Below are 15,000 nucleotides of genomic sequence, written 5' to 3' on the forward strand. Positions count from 1 at the left end.
CGAGAGAAGGTTAAAGGAAATGTACTAAATATTGTGTTCTTGATGTGTAAAGTTTGTCTTGTGGAGGAATCTTTTACTTAATGCGATCATCAGCGACAGGATTCACTTGGGTATTCATTTGTAGATAATTTTGCAAACTTGCTTAAAGGCCCGCACCTCGCATCCCTCCCTTCCTCGCTTTGTCGCAATCTGGCCACCTCGTCCTTCCCTCCCTCCCTCCTTTCATCCTACCTCCCTTTCAACCTGCCTCCCTCCCTCCTTTTATCCTCCCTCCCTCCCTCCTTTCATCCTCCCTCCCTCCCTCCTTTCATCATCCCTCCCTCCCTCCTTTTATCCTCCCTCCCTCCCTCCTTTCATCATCCCTCCCTCCCTCCTTTTATCCTCCCTCCCTCCCTCCTTTCATCCTCCCTCCCTCCCTCCTTTTATCCTCCCTCCCTCCCTCCTTTTATCCTCCCTCCCTCCCTCCTTTCATCCTCCCTCCCTCCCTCCTTTCATCATCCCTCCCTCCCTCCCTTCATCCTCCCTCCCTCCCTCCTTTCATCCTCCCTCCCTCCCTCCTTTCATCCTCCCTCCCTCCCTCCTTTCATCCTCCCTCCCTCCCTCCTTTCATCCTCCCTCCCTCCCTCCTTTCATCCTCCCTCCCTCCCTCCTTTCATCATCCCTCCCTCCCTCCCTTCATCCTCCCTCCCTCCCTCCTTTTATCCTCCCTCCCTCCCTCCTTTTATCCTCCCTCCCTCCCTCCTTTCATCCTCCCTCCCTCCCTCCTTTCATCCTCCCTCCCTCCCTCCTTTCATCCTCCCTCTCTCCCTCCTCTTCCTCCCTCCCTCCCTCCTTTTATCCTCCCTCCCTCCCTCCTTTTATCCTCCCTCCCTCCCTCCTTTCATCCTCCCTCCCTCCCTCCTTTCATCCTCCCTCTCTCCCTCCTCTTCCTCCCTCCCTCCCTCCTTTTATCCTCCCTCCCTCCCTCCTTTTATCCTACCTCCCTCCCTCCTTTCATCCTCCCTCCCTCCCTCCTTTCATCCTCCCTCCCTCCCTCCTTTTATCCTCCCTCCCTCCCTCCTTTTATCCTCCCTCCCTCCCTCCTTTCATCATCCCTCCCTCCCTCCTTTCATCATCCCTCCCTCCCTCCTTTTATCCTCCCTCCCTCCCTCCTTTCAATCCTCCCTCCCTCCCTCCTTTCATCCTCCCTCCCTCCCTCCTTTCATCCTCCCTCCCTCCCTCCTTTTATCCTCCCTCCCTCCCTCCTTAACATCTCCTCCCTTCCCTCCTTCCTCCTCCCTCCCTCCCTCCCCATTTATCTCCCTCCATCCGTCCTGTTCATCCAACCCTCCTCCCTCCTTTTATCCACCCTCCCACCCTCCTTTTCATCATCCCTCCGTCCCCGAATCCCATCATCCTCCCTTCCCTCCTCCTTTTATACCTCCCTCCTCCCTCCTTTTTATCCCTTCCATCCTCCCTCTCATTCATCCTCCCTCGCCTCCCTCCTTTCATCCTCCCTCCAATCCTACTTTAATCATGCCTCTCCCCCTACCACTATCATCTCCTCTTCATCTCCCCTCCCTCTTAATCCATCCTTTTAATCCACTCCCTCCTCCTTGGTCAAATCCTCCCTCCCTCCCAGTCCCTTCATCCTCCCTCCCTCCTCCTTGTCCATCCTCCCCCTTCCCTCCCCTCCTTTAATCCTCCTCGCCTACCCTCCTTTCACCAGCCCGTTCCCTCCCATCCTTTCATCACCCTCCTCCCTCCTTCATCCTCCTCTACCTCCCTCCGTTCATCATCCTACATCACTCCCTCTTTCATCATCCTCTCTCCTTCCTATCCTCCTCGCCTCCGCTCCTTTTTATTCCTACCAACACCCTCCCTCCTTTTTATCCGCCCTCCCTCCCTTCCCTTCATCGCCCTCCTCCCTCCTTTTTATCACTCCCTCCCACCTCCTATTCATCCTCCCTCCCTCCCCTTTCATCCTCTTCCTCCCATCCCTCCTTCATCCTCCCTCGCTCCCTCCTTTCTCTTCACCTACCCTCCTCCCTTCTCCTCCCTCCTCCTCTTTTTCCTCACCTCCCTCCCTTCCCATCCTCTCCTATTATCCTCCCTCCCTCCCTCCCCCCCTTTCCCTCCTATCCTCCCTCCTCCCTCCCTCCCTCCTTCCTCCCTTCCCTCCTCTCTTCCTCCCTCCCTCCCTTCCCTCCTCTCTTCCTCCCTCCCTCCCTCCCTCCCTTTCCACCTCTCTTCCTTCCTCCCTCCCTCCCTTCCCTCCTCTCTTCCTCCCTCCCTCCCTTCCCTCCTCTCTTCCTCCCTTCCCTCCTCTCTTCCTCCCTCCCTCCCTTCCCTCCTCTCTTCCTCCCTCCCTCCCTCCCTCCCTTCCCTCCTCTCTTCCTTCCTCCCTCCCTCCCTTCCCTCCTCTCTTCCTTCCTCCCTCCCTCCCTTCCCTCCTCTCTTCCTCCCTCCCTCCCTCCCTCCCGTCCCTCCTCTCTTCCTCCCTCCCTCCCTCCCTCCCGTCCCTCCTCTCTTCCTCCCTCCCTCCCTCCCTTCCCTCCCTTCCCTTCTTCCCTTCCCTCCTCCCTCCCTCCCTCCCTTCCCTCCTCTCTTCCTCCCTCCCTCCCTCCCTCCCTCCCTTCCTCTCTTCCTCCCTCCCTCCCTTCCTCCCTCCCTCCCTGCCCTCCTCTCTTCCTCCCTCCCTCCCTTCCCTCCTCTCTTCCTCCCTCCCTCCCTCCCGTCCCTCCTCTCTTCCTCCCTCCCTCCCTCCCGTCCCTCCTCTCTTCTTCCCTCCCTCCCTCCCGTCCCTCCTCTCTTCCTCCCTCCCTCCCTTCCCTCCTCTCTTCCTCCCTCCCTCCCTTCCCTCCTCTCTTCCTCCCTCCCTCCCTGCCCTCCTCTCTTCCTCCCTCCCTCCCTCCCTTCCCTCCTCTCTTCCTCCTCCCTCCCTCCCCTCCCTCCTCTCTTCCTCCTCCCTCCCTCCCTCCCTCCTCCCTTCCTCCTCCCTCCCTCCCTCCCCTCCTCTCTTCCTCCCTCCCTCCCTCCTCTCTTCCTCTCTTCCTCCCTACCTCCCTTCTCTCCCTTCCCTCCTCTCTTCCTCCCTACCTCCCTTCTCTCCCTTCCCTCCTCTCTTCCTCCCTACCTCCCTTCTCTCCCTTCCCTCCTCTCTTCCTCCCTCCCTCCCTTCTCTCCCTTCCCTCCTCTCTTCCTCCCTACCTCCCTTCTCTCCCTTCCCTCCTCTCTTCCTCCCCCCCTCCCTCCCTCCCCTCCTCTCTTCCTCCCTACCTCCCTCCCTTCCCTCTTCTCTTCCTCCCTACCTCCCTCCCTTCCCTCCTCTCTTCCTCCCTACCTCCCTCCCTTCCCTCCTCTCTTCCTCCCTACCTCTCTTCCCTCCTCTCTTCCTCCCTCCCTCTCTTCCCTCCTCTCTTCCTCCCTCCCTCTCTTCCCTCCTCTCTTCCTCTCTTCCTCCCTTCCCTCCTCTCTTCCTCCCTTCCCTCCTCTCTTCCTCCCTCCCCTCCTCTCTTCCTCCCTCTCTTCCTCCCTCCCTTCCTTCCCTCCTCTCTTCCTCCCTCCTTCTCTTCCTCCCTCCCTCCCTCCCTCCCTCCCTCCCTTCCTCCCTCCCTCCCTCCCTTCCCTCCTCTCTTCCTCCCTCTAATACTCCTTTTGCCTCCTTTCCTTCCGTCGTTTTCTCACATATTCCGCCTCTCCCTCCGCAGGTCCGGCTTGACCGAGAGAACGTGGTGAGCGGTCAGGTCTCTTTCCAGGGCGGGGTGACCTTCCAGGACCTTAGCCTTTACAAGACTCTCGATGGCGTCTTGGCCCTGATAGCTTCTCCTCCAGACGTGTCGGAACTCGTCCTGCCTTATGAATATACTTATAATATATCTCGCATCAATCACCATGTTCTGGAAGGTGCGTTAAGGTCGAGATAGACGTGAACATGTGCTGGGTGTTGAACCTTGACAAAGTGCCGTAAATACTTGATTTTTATTTACCATTTTTTTTTTTTTTTTTTTTATAAGAAAGATTTTCTTGAACATTCCTGAGCAATTCAATGAAAGACAAAGATTTTAGAGGAGCTGTTCCCATTATTGTCCCTATTTATTTGACCTGATCATTTGCAAGAATCGTAAGAGTTGTATGTTGTATGCCTCGTACCTGTTTGCATCGTAAACCCTGTTTTCATACTGCATTTCTCATTGAATGGCATCGTAGGCCAAGCGAACGAATTCTGGGGATGGAGGAGAGTGCAGGAGTTTCAGGAACCCCTGGTGAGAATGGTGCCCCTCATCATGGACCCCCTCCTGCAAGGGCGCACCTCGAGCAACACCACGGAATACCTCGCACTCATAACGTCCTTGGGCAGCACCAAGATCTTCAAGCTCCTCGAAGATGGTCGTTATGAGGATACAAGTGAGTAGATGAAGTTAGAATTGTAGCATTTAGTTTGCAAGTGCAATAATACCCCTTTTTCTGGCCAGTTGTACAAGTTAGACCATCTTGCAAGTCGGAAAGAAAATGCATTTTCATCTACAACCACACTGTTTATTTTCATTCATTAGTTTGTACATTATTGATAAGGATGTCCACCTTTGCTTTTATTAGCACTGTAGGGAACCTCTGCTAAAGGTGAGGTTCCAGCTGAACTTGTTACGATGGTAGCGTTGTCCTAAAGAATATTTCTGCTGTTACATTTATTCACTGGTCACAAGCACAACGCAACACAACACAACAGCACAACAAATACACTCCTTAAGGTATGTGAGCGACCACCTTACCACATGACTAGTCTTGACCTGGCTTCCTCTCTTTTGCACTACCCTCGTGATTGAAGGCGAGGACCAGCTTTTAAACATAATTGGGAGTATCAGCTACCTACCCTAGGTACCATAGATGATTAAACACCTACAGGGCTGACTCGCGTTGATCTGCTGAGGCCAATCGTCTAAGAGGGCCTATCAATCATCTCACTAATTTCATTTAAAAGGTGATGCAGAGGTCAGCCAGGTGGCCCTCAGTTAGATCCAAATGTCTTCACGAGACATTCCCCGAGCGGGAAACTGAAAGTACTTGAGGGGCCTCCCTGAAGGCATCACACCTATAAATACATTATTACAGAAAAGAGCTTGAACTACAAACATGTACAGCAAGCATCTAAAGTATGCATGATAAAAAAAAAGGCATGATATCATTCATGGGTCTCCAGTGCTACATATCACACATGTCTTTAGTTCGTAGTCGCGTGCTTCTTCGAGGTCACGTTCTCCTGTGCGTCACGTGGTGCATTCAGCAGTAATTCTCATGCTTTGTGCTATCGGGGAGGGGCTTTGACTCCTTCGTGACCGTCACTGGGGACCTGCATCATGGTGGCCCAATATTTCCTCCAAGCCTTCTTCCCCAAACTCGCCCTCAGGAGCTCACTGGTCCTGACCTACGACCAGGTAGTTCTTATTGCCCTTGAAGTGGCTCTTCTGTTGGAGGCACCTCCTGAGAGTGTAGCATGGATGGGTATCTTTGTTGCACAAGACCCTGGTCACCTTCCTTTGGTATTAGGTCTTCCAGTAGTGTGCACATCGCCTCCTATGCATGAATAGTCTCCCCCGGCATGTGCGTCTGTTGGGCTTCCTCCTCCTGAACACGTCAGAACGAACCAGAGCGTCCACCTTTCTATAGCATCCCCCTTACCTACTCCCTCTTGAAGTCTGCCTGCTTGATTTTCCCGCCGTTGTCAACTGTCATATCCAGCAGATACAAGAACTTGTACCACTTGGTCTTTCTGGCTGCTGGATACGACTGTGCCAACTGATCTTGAGAGGTCGACACCTTTTATCTCGTCATAAGAAATTGGAAAGTAGGTGGAAAGCATCGTGACCAGAAGCTTATTTACCCACTAAAGGCAGATTATTCCAGATGGTGTCTCTGGCTCGCCTGCAGTTGAAGAGAATCAGGGAGGAATACCAGTTGTCAGTGTGCTACTCATATTCTTTGTTGAGCAGCTCAGCATTCTACATCAGGTCGATGAAGGCTTTTCAGCCAACGGAGAATTCCCTGTGATTTTGAACCATGTAGAACTTGAGGGCCACCATATACTCTGCCTTTGGACCGTTGGATGAGCAGAGCTTGTAGACCTTCAGGCCCTGCCTTGCCTGCTTGCTTGGATTGTACTGCAGGGCATGAGGATGTCCCTTGAAGGGCCATGATGGTGGTGATCATGTTCGGGACAAAGACCATCATCCAGGACATCGAGCACTTGTTGCAGCTTTCACAGCCGATCCTCTGCATCTTGCTTCCCCTTGTGGTCAGTGAAGTGGAGCGCAGAGATCAAAGCATCGAATCGATCCCTGGTCATCCCTGAGATAAGTGTTTACATGTTACTTGTAGCCGTGGATCGGAGTATGAATCGGTATTATCATTTCACTATTCTATGTTTCGGGTGTCTTGTGAACTCTTTACAATAGGGAAGTTCTCTAATTGATTTGACACCAAATGTGGTATTTATGTATAATATTCTTTCTTAAACAAATTAAGTTTTGTTCTCATACAGAATCCTCATTGTTCTAGGGGCACTAAGAATGATCCTCATGGCCTCATTTTGTACAATTTCTTGTGGAAGCGAGTTCAACTGTGAATAATCGGTCCACTGCTCTAGCAGCATATTAGCCTGTACTTATGGACTGAAAATGGTGTTGTCAGCCAGTTCATTTTTCTCCTATGTCAGCTACAGAAGTTAAATTGATCCTTTGTAAGAATTGTTCCCAGTGTTTACTACAGATCAAACTTTTTCATTCTTTGAATTCTTTGTTGACTTTAAATGAGATTCTGTGATGTCAAATTATCTTTATAATATTTAGCAAGCTCTTTGAACCCATTTGTGTTCCTTGGCCAGAATTGGGTCATTGATCCACCTCGGTGCATTGGGGTCTTGGGGGCACTTTTCTTCAGGAGTTTGCGTGAACACGCGTTAGAAGAGTCACTGACAACTGTAATTAGAGCCTGAGAGAAATTTTCAACCGTTATTTCATAGGTGTTATACCAGTCATAGACCCATGCCTTGGTTAATTATCCTAAGCCTAGTAGACAGGGGCCGAGTTGCTGTCTACATTGTTGTCTGTTCGGATTGCAAAGTGGTCACTAACTCACATTCGTACCAGTGAGAAGTTACCATGAACTAGATTTTTGCCATATACGTAATCTGTGTCATATACTGGAAGTGATCTACTACTGATGAATTCTTCCTTATTACTAATACGTTGATTGTTTCCAAAGTATAGGTGGCCTTGCATTCAGGTCACCCATGCATAACGTGCCTTGGTTATGAAAATTGGGTATCAGGCATATACATTATAGAGTGGAAAATACCCAGAGGCAATCTGAATTTTTAAATGATGAAATTGAACGTCAGTGTCTCAGATTTTTTAAACTAATTTAAGTGGCAATGTTACCTTCACATGTGTCAACAATCCAATCTTGGCTGTATATATGCATGAATAATATCCCTTGATTGAAAGTACCTTTTTTATTTTGGCAGGAATTGCAAAAGGTTCTTGCACGCAAAAAAGCTTAATATTTTATTTATGAATATAAAACTCTAGATCATTCACCCTAGGCTTGATACGACGCATATTCCATGATATGAATTTGATTGTACATTTACCCACATGTGAAAAGTTTCATTAGGCAATCTGTACTTTATGCTGTTATATCCTCTAACATTATGGGTATTACTGCGGCTAGTGACGTGACACAGGACACCCTGGCCGCGGGTTGGGTTGGAAGGGCCGCGCTGGCCACTCGCGGTCGGTGCTGGTTCTATAGGGGGCAGGCAGGGAAGGGCGTGCATCCCCAGTGCCAGGCAGTCACACCTGTCAGCCCACACCTGAAGCATAAAAGGAAAAACAATAACACTAGTTCACTTTAATTGGCCGGGTGATTAGATCTGCAGTGGTGAGGTCCCTAGGTTATGGTTATGTCCATTCAGTGAGATATCTGGATCTAAGGTTTTGATCTGTTTACAACCTATTTCCTAAATATCATTGTTCTCAATGCAGCTGTGTATGTTACTATTGCTGTATTGCAACAATTCTAAATGCAGAACTAGTTATGTGCTGTACATCTTTGTATTGAAGAACCGTTATTCTACATCATTCTAAAGAAATTTCTCCTCTCTCCAATCAGATATGAATTTAGGTGGAGTCTGTACCAAAAATGCAGTGGGTTACACAAGCCATGGAGAAGAGTTTGTTGTGACAGGACATGTCTGCTTGGATGTTTCCTCAGATGATGGCACGGTATGTAAAAATAAGAAAAAAAAAAGTTAAGACAGGAACTAGTTATTTGTTAATCAGTTTTTAAACTCTGTCTTGTCTATAAATTTTCACCAAGTTTCCGTGTAAAGATTACAAGAGGGAGAAAAGTGTACAAAGAAGCTTGATCAAGCCTGAAGAACTGAGGACCATTTAATAAGAAGTATGGGTAACTGAATGGTGCTTTATTTTTCTTTGTCTTCTTCAGTCTCTCCTTTATACTTTATATATACACATGCATCCATTTTCAGGTTATTAATCTTTTAAATCTTCTGACTTGTTTTAAATGGTTTCTTCATTGGCCATCTCAGAAAGTAACAAGTGACAATGAGGTGCTAATCTGGAACATCACAGCGGGAGGGGCCCGCTGGACGTCTAGTGTGTCCACTCCTGGAGCAGCTGATGTGCAGGTATTATGCTCTAGGACGATATGGTCATCTATGATAATAATCTGTAAGATACAGGCTTGCTTCTCTTTGAGAGTAATAGTTTTAAAGATTACCGATACTTCTACTTCTGTCTTTTGGTTTCTCCATTTCATTCGTAACTTAAACAGATGGTGATGCTACGCGAGAAGCCCTGTTTAATCATTGTTCCAGCAAGGGGAAATGAAGTTCTGATAACCTGTGAACACTCGCCAGGCCATTTCCGGGAGCTACAACGGCTGACCACTGCCTTCAACCCAGTCAAGGTAGGTCTTCAAATTATCCTCATTTAAGCTTTATTCCTCATCATTTCCTTATCCAATTTTAACACGATATAATGGTCTCTTACAGACATTTCCTAATTGAGTGTTATTTTCTCCTAGGGTTTCCTTAACATCGAATATTTCCAGTTTACACATCGTTATTTAACTGTCTAAACAAATCTTGAACTTTTGGACATCCATGGATATGACCCAATGTTTATGATAGGGGGTAATCAGTAATATCATCATAAAGCTATATATCATGTCATTAGTACCAATTATCCAACCATTTCCTATTCATATTGATTCATTTTCCCTCCCAGGCGTCAGTAGTAGAGCACATGGATCCTAGTGGCACCAGCACCATCTTCTTAGGGGTGGCTGATCAAGGCGACTCTCATGAACACATGGGGTCCTTCATGTTGTGGCGCTACGATGCCGAAGAGGACACTTTCTCTCTACTCCAGGTCCGCATTTCAATATTTTCGACTGATATTGAGAAAATATGGATTTTATATGCACAATATTTGTAATTTTATACATTTAGAGCATAATATTTATGTAATTTTATACATTTAGAGCAAAATATTTATGTAATCTTATACATTTAGAGCATATTTGTTTTGATTATTTATTGTTACTTATATTTAGAAGACATTTATTGACAGATTTTTTAAATTTTAAATATTTGAACATTTCAATCCAACAATGTGTTCGCCGCTATATACCTTAGCTGTTGACGCGGCAGATAATTTAAAATAATCAGTTAATCACTTCGTTTTCTCGAATTTTTTAAATGTTGAAACTGTATCTTTATTTTACATATCTGGATTGTATTTTGTACTGTGGAAGTAAATGTGTAATGTACCTTTTCAGGTTATAAACATGGATGATGTGAAGTGGGTAGAAATGACGTCCCACTTGAGTGATCTGTTCCTTGTTGTGGTCTCTGGGGCCTTCAGAGGGGACCAACAGGGACAGGTGCACATATACAGGTAAGAAAGATCGGCTGACGATTTAAATTATTCTATATATGTGTCATTCTCGTTGAATTCTGAATGAATTCTGAATGTGTGGGATGGGGGACCAAATACCTCAACTATCACGTTGGGGGATCACCAATACTGCTTTCTGGGGCTTGTGGATTCCCTTAATCTGGCAACAGTCAGGACTAGTTGGTCCTAACAATGAAAAGATTCAACTTGTGCCCGACTTGCATTCCTGCAGCGTTAAACATTGCGCCATGCATAAAAAAAAAAAAAAAAAAAAAAAAAATAACACCCGTTTCTTGACAGACAAATAAATGTCTGTTTTTTTATTGATTTTAATACATTTTTCCGTCGCTTGTTTTGATATGTGCTTACATACGTTTTACTAAGTACTACCAAGACTGGAATGCTTTGCATCTACTTCCTTTCTTTCTAGTATTTATTGATAAAATATTAGAAATTTATTAATTTCGACATTCACAAATATCAGCTTTTATGTCGATTTTTGATATTCATTCACTCATTTGTTTTGGTATGAGACTCGACATCTGTGTCTACAAACACACATGCTTGCATATGTTTCAATATTTTTTCAAAAATAATTTTGATTCCAGAATGGACTGGTTTGACGGGGATGGGACCCAGGCTCTTGGACATTATGGAACAGTCGTTCAGAGCGGCCAGTTTGACCGCCTTACAGCTTTGAGAGCCAAGCCGCAGTTTTATTTCGTTCAAGAGGTAGCGGTAGAAGAACCCGTAGAGGCCCGGTTCTACACCCTTCCTTCTGGAGAACTTAATCTTTACGTTATCAAGCAGGACGGCATTGTGGTTCGTTTCTCGCAGAAGGGTATTCACAGGTGAGATGCGCTAAATGATATGTGAGCAAAATAGTCAAGAGAAGAATGAATTAATACATGATTCTATAAAAGGCCTTCATACTGCGTTGCTGCTTTAGAATAGGTAATACATGAGATGGAGATGTTACTCTGAGGCATCTATTCCTTATAAAAGAAATGGCTGGCTTGGTGTCCAAATATTCAAGAAATTTCTCTTCAGTAAAGAGATGGTTCCTGCAGGACATGTGACCAGTGTCAGGGAAGATCAGAGTATATATATACACGCCTCTTTACCTTTTTGTATTATATTCCTTGAAGAGGCAGTGTGGCGAAAGGGCCTTTGGCATAATCATGTATTTCTTGTTCACCACATTAATCTTTATCTCCATGTAAACAGTGTAGGGAGAAGGTGTAATGGTAAGTGGCATGTCTTAACACGCCAGTGGAAACACCTACATTAGTATTTTGATATTCAATAAGTCGACTTCCTATATGAGAACAATAGAAGTCCTGTTGCTGTTAAACTTGTTGCTTCCACTGGAAACAAAAAATAAATACGTGAACGTGAGAATGTGCTCAAATATTTTTCTTCCCCAATAAGGTTCTGGAAAGAGGGGGATCTGCACGCCCCTGGGAAAGTCACCCTGGACGTGTGGTCATCTTGGGTCAACGGCAGGGTCGTCCAGCGACTAAACGCGGGAGGAAGTTCCTGCCAGGACCTCGAGAAAAAGAACTTCCCAGAGGAACCTTCCGTGGTGCTGGAGGCCCTCTTCCGCGGCGGTGTGGATTCCCAGGGCCAGCCATCGTGCCCGGCCAACCACTAGGGACTCTGCAGAAGGATTTTCGTGGGATGCGAAGAATCGTCTTGCTGTCTTCAGCTGTTAACCATAAACCTTAAGGATTTCGAATCTTGCTTTTCGCGAGCTCCCTTGTTATTTTTTGGTTATATCTATACCCATGATGTATAGAGTAATGTATTAGTGACATTCGAGCGCCAAGTCTCTCCTTTTAATTGTTACTAAATCTAGTCTTTTAATTATAGATACGTCATGCATATATGTATTTTTGTATTATCAGTATCTATATGTTTTATTAAGTGTTTGTTATTGTTGAAATATATTTAAGACGTGTGATGTGGTACTTTTAAGTTGTTTTTGTTCTTTGCCTAAAAACTGGAAAAAAATAAAAATAAAAATTTTATTCGGCTGTATTTCCATCCTTCGGTCTAATTTTGGGTCACCAGATTTTTGCTTTTAGTTTTTCATGTTTCGATCACATTTACGTTGATATAAGTGGAAAACTTTTTTTTTTTTATGACTTCAGGTTTATTGTTACTTTAATTAGCTGTCAGTCTACTACGAAAGGAGAAAAAAAATAGAAGATAGTGACAGAAACTATACTATTATCGTCTCATTATACAGTAACATACAATTTACCGATTAGTTGAGATTTCACGAGAAAGAAACCTCGTAATTATTTTAGATAAACAATTGCCATTCATTCGAGATCTTGAAGAATTGGCTGAATAGCAATCATGCATGCGGCTTATATTGCATGAATGAATGTGAGTCGCTCCTTTATTACAATCAAACACTTATATACTAACAAACTATCAAGGGGAGAAAAAGGGAGAAAGGGAAGTTGGAAAATGTCAAAGAATGTTTGTGCAAGTTAAACATAAAGCAATTGCTTAAGTGATTTTCTTTTATACTCTCTTATTAGGGAAGAAAAGACAAACACCTTCGGTGTTCTATGCAGCCGTATGCTTAAAAAAATGTAAACTTCATACTGCAACGGTATTCTCACTGTACATATATGTGTATATATATATATGTGTGTGTGTGTGTGTGCATATATGTGTGCATATATATGTGTGTGATATATATGTGTGTGATATATATATATAACACACACACACACACACACACACACACACACACACACACATATATACATGTTTATATACATGCAAATACACACATGTGTGTGAGGCTCGCTCGTTAAGGATTTCTCCTGATCCTATGCGGCAGAAATTTCACATATGTAATGATATATCTCTATAGATCCTGTGTTAATTTCCAGTGCTTAACTCATGTTTTCTGTTAGAGGGGTTGAGTTGAGTTTGAAGGCATGAAATGATTTCAGAAATCAGTGTCTCATCCTTTTGGAAATGTTTGCCTTCAAAAATAATGTCGTAGACGAAAAGAGTTGAAAGTCGGGTGATGCAAGGTCAGCAGAATAAAGAGGATGTAAACAAAAAAATCATAGCCAGAGGACCACGCTTCCATCTGGGCAATATGAGAGTTATGAACAGGGGCGTTGTCTTGTAAGAGGCGGACACCTTTGGTCATCTTTTCGAGCCTCTTTGGTTTTATAGTTTGGTTTTATAGTTTTACAGTGGAGGATAATAAGGTCCTGTAATTGTAGTACCTTTAGCAAGGAAATTCATCATCACTACTCCATGCTGGTCCCAAAAGACTGTGAGCACATGCCTTTTGTGAGTCAAAGTGCACCATTGTTTTGACTAGACTTAGTTTCTGGTTTCTAGTGATGGACACTAGTTTCATCTTGTGTAATCATTCTGTTAAAAAAGTCCTGGTTTTCTTGGCACATGGCTAAAAGAGATTGAAAGGTGTAAGTAGCCTGAGAACCCCTCCAACAGAGATCATTTGCATATGCAGATGGTCATGAATGACCTTGTCTACAAACCCTACACTACTCTTGGCATGTTGGGCTAGCTGATGGCAGTCTCCACTTGATGGATGGTGTCCTCATCAGTGGCACGATGGGGTCGCCCTAAGATAGGGGCCATTTCCACAGATCTCCAACCACACCTGAACTGGTGATACTATGTTTAACAATGTCATTCGATGGAGCATCCTCCACATAAGTTGCTTTCATTTCATCGCTTCTTATGATGTGCGGGCATTTAAAAATTAAAAACCTGATCAGTGTTCGATACTCAACTGGTTCCATTTTCACACCTTACTGCACCTTCACAGCTGTTAAGGACTGGAAATCAACACATAACCTATCGAGATGTATATCATTAAGCATGTGACATTTCTGCCTCCCAGGATAAACGGAAGTGGGTCAGAAGAAATCTTTAATGAACGCTCCTCGTATGTATATATAAAATGGAAATGTATATTTATGTACACAACCACACGCACTCACATATATGTATACATACACCGACAATGTATAATTATATACGCATCCACACGCACCCTTCTTGGTATATCTGTTCCCACCCTTACTTCACCTCTCCTCCGTAACCTGATTCGCCCATTTCCTCTCTCCCTCCTTTCCTTCCCTTCCCCCCCCCCCCTCCCCTTTACCTTCATTGAAGGGAAAATCGTGTTTACATTACTAATCAACCGATGCCGAGTTCCCAAAACAATTTTCGGTCTGCATAATTACATTAGAAACCTCGAAGGGAATTGGAGGAAGAGGAGAGGCATAGAGTGAATGAGTGGGAGAGAGGAAGAGGGAGGAAGAGGGAGGAGGATGGTGAGAGAGAAGAAGAACTAGTAGTAGTAGTAATAGTAGAAGAAGAAGAAGAAAATGAAGAAGAAGAAGAAGAAGTAGTAGTAGTAGTAGTCGTAGAAGAAGAAGAAGAGTGATAGAAAGAGAAAGGGAGAAACAGAGAGACAAGAAGACAGAATGAGAGTGAGAGAGTGAGACCGACTCAGGAAATGAGAAAAAGATGAAAGGAGAAGGATGTAGGAATACAATTACTGATAAAAGGTGAATCCCTCACACTTGCTGTTCCCTCCCTTCTCTCTTCTCTCCCCTTTCTCTTTTTCCTTTTCTTCCTTTAGTTCTTTTTCTTCCTCTTGTCTCTCCCCCTCTCCTCTGTCTCCCGTGTCCGTTAATGGCATATTGAATTATTAAAACCTAAAGAGTCATATTAGCCTAAGATGAAGATAATATCGATCATGCTTTCGAAAACGGGAAGAAAAATGTGGAAGAAAATGGGAAGAAAACTGTAATAGAAAACAAGAAAAGCAGGAAAGAAAACAAGAAAGCTATTAAAGAATTTTCTTTCCTCCTTAGTTTATTTCGTTTTTGTTACCCCATGTTTCACTGCATAGTTTTTTACACGATGAAACAAATGCGCGCACACACACACACACACACACACACACACACACACACACACACACACACACACACACACACACACACACACACACACACACACACAC

At 45.1% G+C, this 15,000-nt stretch overlaps 1 protein-coding gene across 1 annotated transcript in view; it reads left to right on the plus strand.

Moving 5' to 3' along the window:
* Positions 1-11,983, plus strand: part of LOC125046144 — a 31,185-nt gene extending 19,202 nt beyond the window's left edge. Inside the window, exons 18-26 of the mRNA XM_047643806.1 lie at positions 3,690-3,885; positions 4,189-4,386; positions 8,149-8,261; positions 8,588-8,686; positions 8,833-8,967; positions 9,288-9,431; positions 9,841-9,959; positions 10,568-10,810; positions 11,391-11,983. Of these exons, the coding sequence (XP_047499762.1) occupies positions 3,690-3,885; positions 4,189-4,386; positions 8,149-8,261; positions 8,588-8,686; positions 8,833-8,967; positions 9,288-9,431; positions 9,841-9,959; positions 10,568-10,810; positions 11,391-11,613 (1,470 nt within the window). The 3' untranslated portion in view covers positions 11,614-11,983. The remainder of the gene's footprint in view (positions 1-3,689; positions 3,886-4,188; positions 4,387-8,148; positions 8,262-8,587; positions 8,687-8,832; positions 8,968-9,287; positions 9,432-9,840; positions 9,960-10,567; positions 10,811-11,390) is intronic.
* Positions 11,984-15,000: the final 3,017 nt, after the last annotated feature.

This window comes from Penaeus chinensis, chromosome 38 (assembly GCF_019202785.1).
Source record: "Penaeus chinensis breed Huanghai No. 1 chromosome 38, ASM1920278v2, whole genome shotgun sequence".
Lineage (NCBI taxonomy): Eukaryota > Metazoa > Arthropoda > Malacostraca > Decapoda > Penaeidae > Penaeus > Penaeus chinensis.